This window comes from Syngnathoides biaculeatus, chromosome 5, assembly GCF_019802595.1.
Source record: "Syngnathoides biaculeatus isolate LvHL_M chromosome 5, ASM1980259v1, whole genome shotgun sequence".
In the NCBI taxonomy this organism is placed as follows: Eukaryota; Metazoa; Chordata; class Actinopteri; order Syngnathiformes; family Syngnathidae; genus Syngnathoides; species Syngnathoides biaculeatus.
In genome coordinates, this window is record NC_084644.1 from 21747045 (window position 1) to 21763361 (window position 16317).

At 40.1% G+C, this 16317-nt stretch overlaps 1 protein-coding gene across 10 annotated transcripts in view; it reads left to right on the top strand.

Annotated features, from left to right (window-relative positions):
* plecb (plectin b) overlaps positions 1–13843 on the top strand; it is a 151071-nt gene extending 137228 nt beyond the window's left edge. For 6 of the 10 annotated variants that reach the window (XM_061820437.1, XM_061820439.1, XM_061820442.1 and 3 more), the window contains 2 exons: positions 947–4300; positions 5336–13839. In XM_061820437.1, coding sequence (XP_061676421.1) covers positions 947–4300; positions 5336–11491 — 9510 coding nt within the window. In that variant the 3' untranslated portion in view covers positions 11492–13839. Of the gene's footprint in view, positions 1–946; positions 4301–5335 lie in introns of all 10 variants that reach the window. The other 4 variants (XM_061820436.1, XM_061820434.1, XM_061820435.1 and 1 more) reach the window with 2 other exon arrangements.
* Positions 13844–16317: the final 2474 nt, after the last annotated feature.

Genomic DNA, 16317 nt, shown 5'->3' on the forward strand with positions numbered 1-16317 from the left:
TAATGTTGATAAAATAAGGTAATTTATTTTAGTTGTACTAAGACTCTTGCCTGCATGTATTTTGAGCTTTAAAGTATTATTCAGGAGACCTCACAGAGCTGTCAATAGACAAATGTGAAAAACCTCCAAGACTTAACGTTCAAATACTGTACTTAATATACCATCACTGTGAAGCTTACTTATTCAAGGAACAACTACAAGTCAATTCTGTATTTCAGTTGAGGGAACTTTATACATTTACCTGGTGTCCCAACTAACAATGGTATTTTGTGTCCCAACTAACAATGGTATTTTGTAAACAGTTTCTCCTTGACTTTGCCTTTCCTTCATTTAATTTCATTGGGTGGTATATAGTGATTTAAAGAACCCTAAGTTTTTAAAATTAGAAGTACCAACAAACAGATAAATATATCCTGAAAACAAATTATATATGATTTGGTGTGGTAGTCAAATACTTTAAACCACATTAAATTAAATGTGTACCACCTGACACCTCAGTATAATCTCTAAATGTAGTAATCCTAGTTTAATGTAAAAAAAAATAATAATAATTTTACTTATTCAGGTCCATTTATACTTGCATGCAATGTGATTTACTTACTGTGAAATATGTCCGTGTCATCCATTAACTGATATCATCATCTGTTTTCCTCAAATTGCCTTGTCACAAATTAATTTCATTGCATCATGAATTTAACCTCACTTAAATGTAAATCTGTTTTGCATCTGACATTAATCTTTGACATGTTCTATGTGCTAACTTTTAACATTATACTGGTAATACAGTACATTGCATTGCTCTTATTCTAGTGTGAATATGTTGTGATTACATTGTAATTACAATTTTATAGCCACACTGACTAGAGCTGGTCAATGTAAAGTGTTACTTTTCACTTGTCATGCTTAATTTTAATCTTTTCTTTACCATTTGCTTCCACTAATGCAGAAAGCTGCAAAGAAACTCAAAGCAGAAGAACAGAAAAAAATGGCAGAGATGCAGGCTGAGTTAGACAAACAGAAGCAATTGGCAGAAGCAAATGCAAAGGCCATTGCTAAAGCAGAAAAAGAGGCAAAAGAGTTGAAACTCAAAATGCAGGAAGAAGTTAGCAGGAGAGAAATTGCTGCTGTAGATGCAGAAAAACAAAAACAAAATGTCCAACTGGAACTTTCTGAGCTAAAAAATCTTTCAGAACAACAGATCAAAGACAAAACTCAACAAGTAGATGATGCTCTTCAAAGCAGAGTAAAGATTGAAGAGGAAATACGCCTCGTAAGAATCCAACTTGAGACAACAGTAAAACAAAAGACTACAGCTGAATCTGAGCTTAAGCAACTTCGTGACAGAGCAACTGAAGCTGAGAAACTCAGGAAGGCTGCCCAGGATGAAGCGGAAAAGCTACGCAAACAAGTCCATGAAGAAACCCAGAAAAAGCGTATGGCAGAAGAGGAACTCAAATTAAAATTTGAGGCAGAGAAGGAAGCAGCAAGGCAAAAGCAAAAAGCACTAGATGACCTTGAAATGCTCAAAATCCAGGCAGAGGAGGCAGAAAGGCAAGTGAAGCAAGCAGAAATTGAAAAGGAAAAGCAAATCATGTTTGCTCATGAGGCAGCACAGAAGAGCGCTGCTATTGAGCTCCAGAGCAAACATTTGTCCTTTGTGGAAAAGACCTCAAAATTGGAAGAATCTCTCAAACAAGAGCATGGTGCTGTCCTTCAACTGCAACAAGAAGCTTCACGCCTCAAGAAGCAACACGAAGATGCAGAATTGGCGAGGGAAGAGGCCGAAAAGGAGCTTGAGAAATGGAGACAAAAAGCTAACGAGGCTCTCCGTCTAAGGCTACAGGCTGAGGAAGAAGCTCACAAAAAGAATCTTGCACAAGAAGAAGCTGAGAAGCAAAAGGATGAGGCAGAGCGTGAGGCTAAAAAAAGAGCCAAAGCTGAAGAATCAGCCCTGAAGCAGAGGGATATGGCTGAGAAAGAGCTTGAAAGGCAGAGGAAGATGGCTGAGAGCACTGCACAGCAGAAGCTCACTGCAGAACACGAGCTGATTCGTCTCAGGGCAGACTTTGACAATGCAGAACAACAACGGTCCCTGCTCGAAGATGAGCTTTACCGTCTAAAGAATGAGGTAATTGCTGCTCAACAACAAAGGAAGCAGCTTGAAGATGAACTAGCCAAAGTCAGGAGTGAAATGGATGTCCTCCTTCACCTTAAGTCAAAGGCAGAAAAGGAGACCATGTCAAACACAGAGAAGAGCAAACAGCTTCTTGAGGCAGAGGCTGCCAAAATGAGGGACCTGGCTGAAGAGGCTGGCAAGCTAAGAGCCATTGCAGAGGAAGCTAAGCATCAAAGGCAAGTTGCTGAGGAAGAGGCAGCTCGTCAAAGAGTAGAAGCTGAGAGGATTCTTAAAGAGAAGCTAGCAGCCATCAGCGATGCCACGCGTTTGAAAACAGAGGCTGAAATTGCTCTAAAAGAAAAAGAAGCAGAAAATGAAAGACTGCGTAGACAAGCTGAAGATGAGGCTTACCAGAGGAAAGCACTAGAAGACCAAGCCAATCAACACAAGCAAGCAATTGAGGAAAAAATAATACAACTGAAAAAATCATCTGAAGCTGAAATGGATAGGCAAAAAGCAATCGTGGATGACACACTCAAACAGAGGCGAATTGTTGAAGAAGAGATCAGAATCCTCAAGCTGAACTTCGAGAAAGCATCATCTGGAAAACTCGATCTGGAACTCGAGCTCAACAAGTTGAAAAACATTGCAGAGGAAACTCAACAAAGCAAGCTCCAAGCAGAGGAGGAAGCCGAAAAACTAAGGAAGCTTGCGCTTGAGGAGGAGAGAAAGAGAAGGGAGGCAGAAGATAAAGTTAAGAAGATCACTGCTGCAGAGGAAGAGGCAGGTCGACAACGCAAGGCAGCCCAAGAAGAACTTGAGCGTCTGAAAAAGAAGGCAGAAGAAGCCAGGAAGCAGAAAGAAGAGGCTGATAAAGAAGCAGAGAAACAGGTTGTGGCAGCCCAACAAGCAGCCGTGAAATGCAGTGCAGCGGAACAGCAAGCACAAAGTGTTCTCGCTCAACAGAAGGAGGACAGCATCATGCAGAAGAAGCTGAAGGAAGAGTATGAGAAAGCCAAAATGCTTGCCAAAGCAGCTGAGGCTGCAAAGGAGACAGCAGAAAGGGAAGCAGCACTCCTCCGTCAACAAGCGGAGGAGGCAGAGCGACAGAAGGTGGCTGCTGAGTTAGAAGCCACAAAACAAGCCAAAGCCCAGGAAGATGCTGAGAGGCTTCGAAAGGAGGCTGAATTTGAAGCTGCTAAACTTGCTCAGGCTGAAGCTGCAGCACTGAAGCAGAAGCAGCAAGCAGATGCTGAAATGGCAAAGCACAAGAAATTGGCAGAGCAAACATTAAAACAGAAATTTCTAGTAGAACAAGAGCTCACAAAGGTTAAACTTCAGCTTAATGAGACTGATAATCAAAAGTCTCTCCTTGATGAAGAGCTACAGCGCTTAAAGGATGAGGTTGATGATGCAGTTAAACAAAGGGCGCAGGTAGAAGATGAACTGTTGAAGGTAAAAGTTCAGATGGAAGAGCTGCTCAAGCTTAAAATGAAAATTGAGGAGGAAAATCAGCGTCTCATCAAGAAAGACAAAGACAACACTCAAAAGTTCCTTGCAGACGAAGCAGAAAACATGAAAAAACTTGCTGAAGATGCTGCACGACTTAGTGTGGAAGCCCAAGAGGCAGCTCGTTTGAGACAGATTGCTGAAGAAGACCTGAATCAGCAAAGAGCTCTTGCAGACAAAATGCTCAAAGAGAAGATGCAGGCCATTCAGGAAGCATCTAAATTGAGAGCTGAAGCAGAGATGCTCCAAAGGCAGAAGGACCTGGCTCAAGAGCAAGCACAAAAGCTGCTTGAAGATAAACAACTCATGCAACAGCGGCTGGAAGAGGAAACTGAGGAATACCAGAAATCACTTGAAGCAGAAAGAAAAAGGCAATTGGAGATCATCGCAGAGGCAGAAAAACTTAAACTCCAGGTTTCTCAGCTCAGTGAAGCTCAGGCCAAAGCAGAAGAAGAAGCAAAAAAATTCAAGAAACAAGCGGATACAATTGCATCTCGTCTTCATCAAACTGAAATTGCCAGCAAAGAAAAGATGTCTGTTGTTGAGAAACTGGAAGTTGAGAGAGTAAATACCAGCAAAGAAGCCAGCGACTTACGCAAAGCTATTGCAGAGCTTGAGAACGAGAAGGCTAGGCTGAAAAAAGAGGCTGAAGAACTTCAAAATGTGTCGAAAGAGGTATTGTGTAAAAAGCAAAAATGGCATAACAGATGTTTATGCCATTGTTAACTCTTCTTTGAAAACTAACCCAATTCTTTCTTCTGGTTTCTTCTTTCACTTTTTTGATTATACTAACTATGCATCTTTGATTTTTAGCTTCACTTTCATTTTTTTGCAGTGCATTGTGCTTATGCACATCCCACCTCGAATGCTTCATGCCATTGAATGTTTCAAGGGAACACATCATAATTTGTGAAAAAAAAAATTAAAAATTGCAATAAATCCTAATTAGAAACAGTATCTCCTTGAGGGAAACTAACCTAGAATCTGATTTACAATATAATAATGTATCAATTCCCCAGTACAATTTGTCTTTTAGCTGGTAATCCTTATATTTAATGGATTAATATGGTTCAGGGATCGATCATCTTTTTGAAACTTAGTGCTGGGCTATTTTTGAAAATGGCAGCAGGCTAATCATGTGTTTCTTGGAGGTGACCTAGAGTCTGTGTGCACCATGTTGGTGACAACAGATATACTATAGATATAAGCAATAAGACAAAACCAGGTTCTTAGTAATACCAAAAACAAGTTATTCTTTTTTTCTGTGTTTAGTAACATATTGACAGCTCCCATATGATTTTTTTGTTTGATACAAACATAGCTCAAATGATTTAGAAAATTACGAAAATTAGCTGGATCTTATATAGGTAAAGTATATAGAGTATATTTATTGGGTCGAAATAAAAACTCATGTCATAGCAGGTTTAATTGGATATTCAAGTATGTAGACTGATATATAGATATGTATATTTTTTCCAATTCCAAAAGAAGTTGCTTGAACTCAATTTCATTCATCACAATAGAATAGACAAAATGGGAAGTCATTGATTTAATTATATATAGAATAATGTATCATGTATAAGCAGACTGCACTGTTGGGTGTATGGTGTGGTGTAGTGTGACACAAAGACTGGTGTCAAGAGTAGTTACAGTATGCAGTACTACACAAACTTGTACTTACTTTTTTTATTTTTTCTTATGTTCTGCCAGATGGCTGATGCACAGCAGAAACAAATTGAGCAGGAGAAGTCAATGCTCCAGCAAACATTCCTTACAGAAAAAGAAATGCTGTTGAAGAAGGAGAAGCTCATCGAAGATGAGAAAAAGAGACTAGAGAGCCAATTCGAGGAGGAAGTCAGAAAGGCACAAGCTCTGAAAGATGAACAGGAACGACAAAGATTACAGATGGAGGAAGAGAAGAAGAAATTGCAGGCTACCATGGATGCGGCGCTTAATAAACAGAAAGAAGCTGAAAAGGAGATGCTAAACAGGCAAAAAGAAATGCAGGAACTGGAAAAGAAGAGACTAGAGCAAGAAAGAATTCTGGAAGAAGAGAACCAGAAACTACGGGAGAAACTACAGCAGATGGAGACAGTAAACAAAGACACTGTTCAGACTGTCAAGGTCCCAGTCACCATGGTTGACAATGTTCTCAATGGACAAAATACAAGTGACACAGTAGACAGTGTGGGGAAGAAAGCAGATCCCTTAGCTTTTGATGGTATTCGTGAAAAAGTCCAAGCAAGCAGACTTCACGAGTTAGGTCTCATACCAAAGAAAGATTTTGATAAGCTTAAAAATGGTAAAACTACAGTTGAAGAACTTGGTGAGGCTGAAAATCTCAAAACTATTCTCAAAGGAAAGAACAGCATTGCTGGTATTTTGACACCGTCTAATAAAGTGATGTCAATGTACCAAGCATCCCAGGAGAAGAAGATTACTCCAGGCACTGCCATGATACTTCTTGAGGCCCAGGCAGCAACTGGTTACATGCTAGATCCCATTAAAAATAAGAAGCTTTCTGTTAATGAGGCTGTCAAGGAAGGCTTAATTGGCCCAGAGCTCCATAATAAAATGCTTTTAGCTGAAAGGGCTGTTATTGGTTACAAAGATCCATACACAGGTGGCAAAATATCTGTCTTTGAATCGATGAAAAAAGGTCTGATAGAACATGATCATGCGATTAGAGTCCTTGAGGCTCAGATTGCAACAGGGGGCATCGTTGATCCTTTAAATAGTCATCGTGTACCTAATGAAGTGGCTTACAAACAGGGACTATATGATCTAGAAATGAACAAATCTTTGGAAAAACCCTCAGATGATTCAAAGGGTTACTTTGATCCCAGCACCCAGGAACCCTTGACATATTCTGAATTAATGATGAGATGTTCACCTGACCCTGAAACTGGCCTGCTTCTTTTACCAATCACAGATAAAGCTGCACAGTGCTCCAGTATATACACAGAGGAAGAGACCAAGGATATGTTCAGCAAAACAACTGTGTCTGTGCCATTTGGAAGATTCAAAGGAAAGACTGTCACCATTTGGGAAATAATAAATTCCGAGTACTTTACTGAAGACCAAAAGAAAGACCTTCTCCGTCAGTACAAGACGGGCAAAATCACAATAGAAAAAATCATTAGGATTGTCATCACTGTAGCAGAAGAGAAGGAGAAGAAAAATGAAATTAACTTCAATGGTCTTCGATTACTAGTTCCTGCCTCTGACCTACTTGAATCGAAAATTATTGATAAGGACCTGTACAACAAATTGCAAAAGGGTAATAAGACTGTCAAAGAGGTATCTGAAATGGAACCTGTTCACAAAGCTCTTAAAGGCACAAATTGCATTGCGGGTATAATTACTGAGTCATCAAATGAGACAATGTCCTTCTATAAGGCAATGAAAAAGGACATGCTGAGACCTGGACTTGCCTTAAACATGCTTGAAGCCCAAGCAGGGACAGGCTATGTGGTAGACCCTATTGAAAATAAGAAGTACACTGTTGATGAAGCTGTAAAAGCAGGTGTTGTTGGTCCTGAACTGCACGAAAAGCTCCTAAGCGCAGAGAGAGCAGTCACAGGTTACAAAGACCCCTATACCGGCAAGACAGTGTCTCTGTTTCAAGCAATGAAAAAGGATCTGATTCCTAAAGAGCAAGGAATCCGACTGCTGGATGCGCAAATAACCACTGGTGGTATCATTGATCCTGTCAAGAGCCATCGTGTTCCCCATGATGTTGCTTGCAAGCGAAATTATTTTGATGATGGATTAAAGCGGATGCTATACCAAGCAAATGATGAAGTAAGATGTTTCTATGACCCCAACATAAAAGAAAAGGCCACATATGCACAGCTCTTCCAGAGATGCTTAACTGATCAGAATACTGGTCTCCAGCTTTTTTATCTCACCGATGAAGCCATCAACGCAAAGGAAGAGCCAACCCTTACTGAAGCTCAGACAAAAGAGGCAATGACTCAGGCAACTATTGAACTTGATTCTGGACCATTCAAGGGAAGAAAAATTACTATTTGGGAAATGCTCAACTCTGACTATATAACTGAGGCACAAAGACTTGACCTGCTCGGACAATTTAAATCTGGAACGCTAACAACTGAAAAGATACTGAAGATTATAATTACATTTATAGAAGAACAGGAGGCAAAGAAACAGGAGCAGCTAAGCTTCAAGGGTCTCAGGTCACCCATTCCAGCAGGCTGTCTTTATGAGTCCAAAATAATTGACAAAACAACATTTGATCTTCTTCAACATGGAAAAACAACGCCAAAAAAGGTCAGCGAAAATCCAAATGTGGCAAAATACATTCAGGGCTCAGATAGTGTTTCTGGCATCTTCCTAGAGCCTACAAAAGAAAAGCTAAGCATTTATCAAGCTATGAAGAAAAACGTCATCAGACACAACACAGGTATTTCTCTTTTGGAGGCCCAGGCTGCCACTGGGTTCATTGTAGATCCTGTGGAAAAACAATTTTTGACAGTAGATGAAGCCGTAAAATCAGGCCTTGTAGGCCCAGAGCTACATGAAAAGTTGCTCTCTGCTGAAAAAGCTGTCACAGGGTACAAAGATCCATTTACAGGCAACAAAATAGGCCTCTTTGAAGCCATGCAAAAAGATCTCATTTTGAAAGACCAAGCCATGCCATTCCTAGAGGCACAAATGGTCACTGGAGGAATAATTGACCCTGTAAACAGCCTTCGTGTTCCAATGGATATTGCCTTTGAAAAGAACATATTCAGTCAGGAAATGGCTAACACTCTCTCTCAGCCATCTGACGACAACAAGGTTTTCACAGACCCAGAAACTGATGAAAATGTAACGTATAGACAGCTTAAAGACAAGTGCAAAAGAGATCCAGACACAGGCATCTGGATCCTCCCACTCTCAAAGCCACAGTCTCCTACAGTTGTTGAGAAGACATATCTCTTCACACAGGAGCAAACACAAAGTGACCTGACCAATACCCAAATTGACATTCCAGTTGAGGGTGTTGCTGATAAAACCATGAACCTCTGGGACATCATGAACTCAAATTTGATTCCAGAGCAGCAGAGGCAGAAGATTATGGATGAATATCGTTCTGGAAACATGACTAAGGAGCGAATGATCATAATTATCATTGAAATCATGGAGCAGAGAGAGATCATCCGAAATGCGACTCCTCTTTCATGTAAGACAATGAGGAGACAAGTTACTATTGAGGAGCTCTACAATGCCCGCATCATTGACTTGGAGACGTACAACCTTCTCAAACAGGGGAAAAGAGATATCCGTGACATAATGGAGATGACTACTGTGAAACAGTATTTATATGGCACTGGCTGTGTTGCTGGGGTCCAAACTGACTCAAGCTCAAAGATCAGTATATACCAAGCAATGAACAGGGGATTTATTAAACCTGAAATTGGCCTTAGCCTCTTAGAAGCACAGGCAGCGACAGGATTTATTGTTGATCCAGTAAAAAATGAGACACTTACTGTTGATGAAGCCGTTCGGAAGGGTGTTGTCGGCCCTGAGATCCATGATAAACTACTTTCTGCTGAGAGAGCTATTACGGGATACAAGGACCCATACAGCGGAAAGGTCATATCTCTTTTCCAGGCCATGAAAAAAGATCTCGTTAAAGAGGATTATGCTCTGAAAATGTTAGAGGCACAATCTGCCACAGGAGGAATTATTGATCCTGAATTCCAGTTCCATCTACCCACAGACATCGCTATGCAAAGAGGCTATATCAATAAGGAAACCAATGAGAGACTAACAGATGGCATTAAAGGATTCATTGACCCTGTCACTGATGAGAAATTGTCATATGCAGAGCTACTTAGGAGATGCAAGTTAGAGGCTGGATTGCGTCTCCTCTCTCTGGGAGACAAGAGACTGATGTTTAAAGGTCTTAGAAAACAGATCACAATGGAAGAACTTCTTCTTTCGCAAATTATTGACCAGAAAACTGTCACTGAACTAAATGAAGGTCTTATTTCAGTGGAGGAGGTCAGTAGTAGGTTATCAAAGTACCTTGAGGGAACAAGCTGCATCGCAGGTGTATTCATAGAAAACACAAAGGAACGTCTTTCAATTTACCAAGCCATGAAGAAGAACATGATTCGGCCAGGTACAGCCTTTGAACTTCTGGAGGCTCAGGCTGCCACAGGGTATGTTATTGACCCAATTAAAAACCTTAAGTTGACTGTCAATGAAGCAGTGAAAATGGGAATTGTTGGACCAGAATTCAAGGACAAACTTCTCTCTGCTGAGCGTGCAGTGACAGGATATAGGGATCCATATTCTGGCAAGACAATATCACTCTTCCAGGCCATGAAAAAGGGACTCATTCTAAAAGATCATGGTATCCGTCTCCTTGAGGCTCAGATAGCCACCGGTGGAATAATTGACCCTGAGGAAAGTCATCGTTTGCCAGTTGAAATGGCCTATGAACGTGGCTTCTTTGATGAGGAAATGAATGAAATACTGACAGATCCATCTGATGACACCAAAGGCTTCTTTGATCCCAACACTGAGGAGAACCTAACTTACCTGCAACTCATGGAGAGATGTATTACTGATCCTGACACTGGGCTGGTTCTCCTTCTCTTGAAAGAAAAGAAAAGAGAAAGAAAGACTTCATCAAAATCATCGGTCCGTAAACGAAGAGTTGTTATCATTGACCCAGAAACAGGCAAAGAAATGACAGTGTATGAGGCCTACAGGAAGGGACTCATTGATCACCAAACATACTTGGAGCTTGCTGAACAAGAGTGTGAATGGGAAGAAATCACAATGACATCCTCCGATGGTACTATCAAATCCATTATTATTGACAGGAAGTCAGGGAGACAGTATGATGTTGATGACGCTCTTGCACGTGGTCTCATTGACCACAATGCTCTTGAAACATATCGATCTGGAAACCTGTCTATCACAGAGTTTGCCGACATGCTTTCCGGAAACATGGGAGGCTTCCGGTCTCGCTCATCTTCCTTTGGTTCCACCACTTGTTCTGATTTCTCCTCTCCAATGAGCCCAATACCTTCCATAAAAGCACCTGCAGTCATATGGAATGATCCAACAGAGGAGACCGGCCCTATAGCTGGAATACTTGACATAGACACATTGGAGAAAGTATCAATCACTGAGGCCGTTCGTAGAAACTTGGTAGACAACATCACTGGCCAAAGATTATTGGAAGCCCAAGCCTGTACTGGGGGAATAATTGACCCTTCAACTGGGGAGAGATTTTCACTCACCATTGCTGCAGAAAAAGGCCTTGTTGACAAGGTCATGGTTGATCGTCTTAATCTGGCTCAAAAAGCTTTCAATGGATTTGAAGACCCCAGAACTAAAGAAAAGATGTCTGCCTCCCAAGCTCTAAAGAAGGGTTGGTTGTATTATGAAGCTGGGCAGAGATTCCTTGAGGTGCAATATCTGACAGGGGGACTTGTGGAGCCTGATGTTGAGGGAAGAGTCTCACTGGATGAATCAATCAAAAAGGGCACAATAGATGCCCGCACTGCCCAGAAACTAAGAGACGTCAGTTCCTATTCGAGATACCTAACATGTCCAAAAACAAAACTCAAAATCTCTTTCAGAGATGCGATGGATAGAAGCATGGTAGAAGAAGGATCTAGCCTTAGGCTTCTGGAGGCCTCCTCACAGTCCAGCAAAGGCCTCTATAGTCCCTACACTGTAAGTGGCTCTGGATCTGCTTATGGTTCACGGACGGGTTCAAGGACAGGATCCCGATCAGGATCCAGGAGGGGCAGTATCGATGCAGGGTCTGGCTTCAGCATCAACTACTCATCGTCTTCCTTCACATCTTCCTCAACTGGCTATAGCCGTAAATTTTGATTGGCCATATCTGTCCCTTAACACCTCCATTATTTGACATATGCAACATAAGTAACAATGGTATCGTAATATTTTAAAAATTTATTTCTTTCAGGAAAAAAATTGTAATAACAAAGACATTATAATTTATTTATTTTGGCTGCCATGTGGTTACATCAAGCCTTACCTTGACTAATCATTTTATTTCTTGGAAACAGTGCCTTAAGGGTCTTCCTATATGAAAACAAAGCATTACTACAAATTTAAAGAGATAGAGAAATAGTGTTTGTATATGATAAATTAACAACTTGGCATATCCAGCATGACATCTCTGCTTCTTTTCAAATGGCTTCATAGCTAAAAATGTCAGTTGTGAAATGTTTTCTGAACTAATATATGCTGTTCGTCAAATTTAAATATTTCTGCAGTATTCCTTGCTTTATTTCAAATTCAATACAATGTGTTTATTTTGTATTTTTTTGATGCTACTAAATAAGATGCATAGTCAAAATGTTTTGACAATCTAGATCTGTATCGAAAGCATACAGAGGTTCAGATGTTTGTATAGAGTATAAATGGGTTTTTGTCTTCTGTCAATTCTCTAATTGGATTGTGTAACAGCAGTATAAAACACACACTAAAATGAGACAGCACATGAATGCAACACTGAGACTTTTTGTCAGAATTAAAGATGTGCAAAAGAAAAATAATGCTCTCATATGAGTCTTTGTGATCGTTTGTGCTTGATATAAAATGTAATTGCTTGCATCCTTTTTTGTTCACTTTACACACACTACATTTTGAATTCCTTATAATTACTCTTAAGTGTTCCTGACAAACCGTATGATGTCAGACTTTGTCCCACACCTGATGCTGTCCTCCCTTCTGTTAATTGTAGTGTAAGTTGTTTTGCTTTTCCATATTTATATTCTATTCGTTTATTATTAGTTTGCCAAAGCCCCACTGACTGACAACTTCTCTCTCTCTCTCTCTCTCTCTCGCTCTCTCGCTTTCTCTGTGTGCGTTTTTAGTGAAGAAAATAAGTATTTGAACACCCTGCTGTATTGCAAGTTCTCCCACTTAGAAATCATGGAGGGGTATGAAATTTTCATCGTAGGTGCATGTCCACTGTGAGAGAGATATTCTAAAAAGAAAAATCCAGAAATAACAATGTATGAGTTTTTTAACGATTTATTTTTGTGATACAGCTGCAAATAAGTATTTGAACAACTGTCTATGAGGTAGAATTCTGACCCTCAAAGACCTGTTAGTTCACATTTAAAAGTCCACCTCCACTCCATGTATTATCCTGAATCAGATGCACATGTGTGAGGTCGTTAGCTGCACAAAGACATCTGTCCACCCCATACAATCACTTAGACTCAAACTTGTAACATGGCCATGACCAAAGAGCTGTCCAAAGACACCGGAGACAAAATTGTACAACTCCACATGGTTGGAAAGGGCTACCGTTGGGGCAATCATTAGAAAATAGAAGAAGCTAAACATGACGGACAATCTCAATCGGAGTGGAGCTCCATGCAAGATATCACTTTGTCGGGTCTCAATGATGCTTAGAAAGGTGAGAAATCAGCCCAGGACTACATGAGAGGACTTGGTCTATGACCTGAAAAGAGATGGGACCACCATTTCCAAGGTGACTGTTGGTAATACACTAAAACGTCATGGTTTGAAATCATGCATGGCACGGAAGGTTCCCTGCTTAAACCAGCACATCAAGCCCCGTCTTAAGTTTGCCAATGACCATTTGGATGATGCAGAGGAGGCATGGGGGAAGGTTTTATGGTAAGATGAGACCAAAATAGAACTTTTGGTCATAATTCCACTAACCGTGTTTGGAGGAAGACGAATGATGGGTTCCATCCCAAGAGCACCATCCCTACTGTGAAGCATAGGGCTGGTAGCATTATGCTTTGGGGGTGTTTTTCTGCACATGGGACAGGACTGTATTAAGGAGAGAATTACCGTGGCCATGTAGTGTGAGATTTTGGGGAACAACCTCTTTCCCTCTGTGAGAGCATTGAAGATGGATCGTGCCTGGTTCTTTCAACATGACAATGACCTGAAGCACACATCCAGGAAAGCCTAGGTGTTACTCTGTAAGAAGCATATCAAGGCTCTGGTGTGGCCTAACCTGTCTCCAGAAAATGCCTTCTGCAGTGTGTGCAAACCTGGTGAAAACAACTACAGGAAACGTTTGACCTCTGTAATTGCAAACAAAGGCTACTGTACCAAATATTAACATTGGTTTTCTCATGTGTTCAATACTTATTTGCAGCTGTACCACGCAAATAAATCATTAAAAAAAATCATACATTGTTATTTCTGGATTTTTCTTTTTAGATTATCGCTCTCACAGTGGACATGTACCGACGATGAAAATTTCAGACCCCTCCATGTTTTCTAAGTGGGAGAACTTGCAATACAGCAAGGTGTTCAAATAGTTATTTTCTTCACTATATATATATATATATATATATATATATATATATATATATATATTTATAAGCCTGCGTGGGTTTTCTCTGGCATCCCAAAAACATGTCTGCCCTGCGACTTGCTGGCAACCAGCTCCTGCCCGATGATAGTTGGGATAGGCTCCAGCTCTCGCGCGACTCTTGTCAGGATAAGCGGCTCAGATAATACATGGATGGATAATGAAATGAATTAAAAAACAAATGCTTATAGAAAAATAACTTATGTTTTGAATAAAGTTTGCTATAACATCACCTCAGTGACCTTGTGAAGTGGATGTGTGCATATCTGTTAATTGGAATCGCTAAGGAGGAAAGAGTGTGGGTGTGTGCACAGTGCAAGCATGCACATCTTCGATGGAACAGTTGATTTGGTTTATTATTTGGCTGGCTGCTGAAATACAGAGGCAGTTTGCATGTCTGCCCGCGGTTGTGTGAGTTCTCTCCGTAAACTCTGTTTTCCTCCCCCATCCCAAAAACATGCATGGTAAGTTAATTGAAGACTAAATTGCCCGTAGGTGTGAATGTTAGTGTCACTGGTTGTTTGCTACAATATGCTGTGTGATTGGCTGGCAATGAGATCAGGGTGTAACTCGCCTCCTCTATAGCTGTGATGGGCTCTAGGACTCCCTTGTGGGGATAAGCATCTTAGGAAATGGATGGACGTACATTCTGTACGTCCATACATAGATACATCCATTTGTATTGATAAGTTGACAGCAAAATTCCCCATTTGAATAACGTTTATTTTCAACATTCTATTCCGGTTAACGTCCAATTGCTTTTCTTGTTTTCAACAGCTACCTCACGCCCTCAGAATTCCTCATTTGAGCACAGATTCTCAGACAACAACAGTTTATGACCCCAACAAACTGGATGGATTTTTCAACCAGTGTCATCCTGTAGGAGCCCAGGTACATTAAGTTTGTAAAAATTGGTAATTTTAGGTTCATCAAAGTTTCTTTGAATTATTACGTTCAATATTTTACAATAAGTTCCTTTTTTTTTTTGCTTAGTTACTTGTATGTATTTTTTTGTTTCTTTGGCACCTTTTTTTCTTTGTTTTTTTTTTACTCAATTGAAATGAGTTCGGGTTGACTCACTTTGACACCATCTCAGGTTTCCTGTTCTTCATCAAGGATTTTTACATTTATGCAAAAATATCTACAACCTCCAACTCTTCTCCACCAATATAAGAAAAATAAACTTCACATTGTTGATTTTTTTTGCATTGGGTAAAAAGCATGAATCAATACTTTTACCACATTTACATACAGTATATTAGTTATACTTTTTCTGTTAATCATTGTTGTTATTTTTTTTATTTTTTATGTATTTGATATTATAATATTAGGGGAAATGTGGAAATATAAGTTACCATAGAACAATGTCCTTTTGAAGTAAGTTTGCTTTGTATTGTGTTTTTTTTTAGTGTCCTCGTGTTCATTTATGTTAATTTTATCCATAACATTTGGTGTATTATTTTCTTTTCAGTTTTTTCATTTATATACTCATTTGTGCATGTGTGTGTTAGTATACATAAACTAAAACAACAATTGATGACACCAGTCCTGATACCCTGTGACCGACTAGCAACCAGTTCAGGGTGTAGTGTGCCTTTCGCCTGAAGTCAGCTGGGATAGGCTCCAGTGCCCGCAAACCTAATCGGGATAAGCAGTGTTAAAAAAGGGATGGGGTGGGCATTTGAAGACAAAAAGAAACACAATTTATGATGTAAGCATCGACCAACTGAATTGCTGTAGGGAATTGACCACAGGGGGGCACTGTGATGGTGTCTTTCCAGAAATTAGCTGTTTAATCTCCAGTTCCTGTCCACTATTATAAACTATAACTACAGGGAGTCCTCATTCTACGACTGAAATCCATTCCTACACTAGCAACATAACTCAAATTTCGCTGTAAATTGGATTTCACCGTTAATTCCAAATTTAGGATGACCGCTAGGATTGGCTACAACATTCCCGTGACCCTCGTCAGGATAAGCGGCTCAGAAAATTGATGGGTGTTGGTAATTCATATAAAAAAGCTAAAATACATAAAAATAAAAAATATATATAAGATGCTTCACTTACTATAACGACAAGAGGTCGGTGGCAAGGAATGAAGGGAGGCTACGCTTAGCTATTGCTAAGGAAGCAAGTGCAGGTAGCCCTTGCTAGTGGTAAATTCCTCCTCAGCATCCTTGCTTTTCTGTTCTTTCAAAGTTAGGAAAATATGCCATGCCTACGTTGATTCTGATTTTTGATCCATAAACTAAGTAATTTTTCCAACTCGGCAACGATCGAAGAACTTTGTTTCTTTTTTTTTTCTTCACGAAAAAAAGTTGCTTCG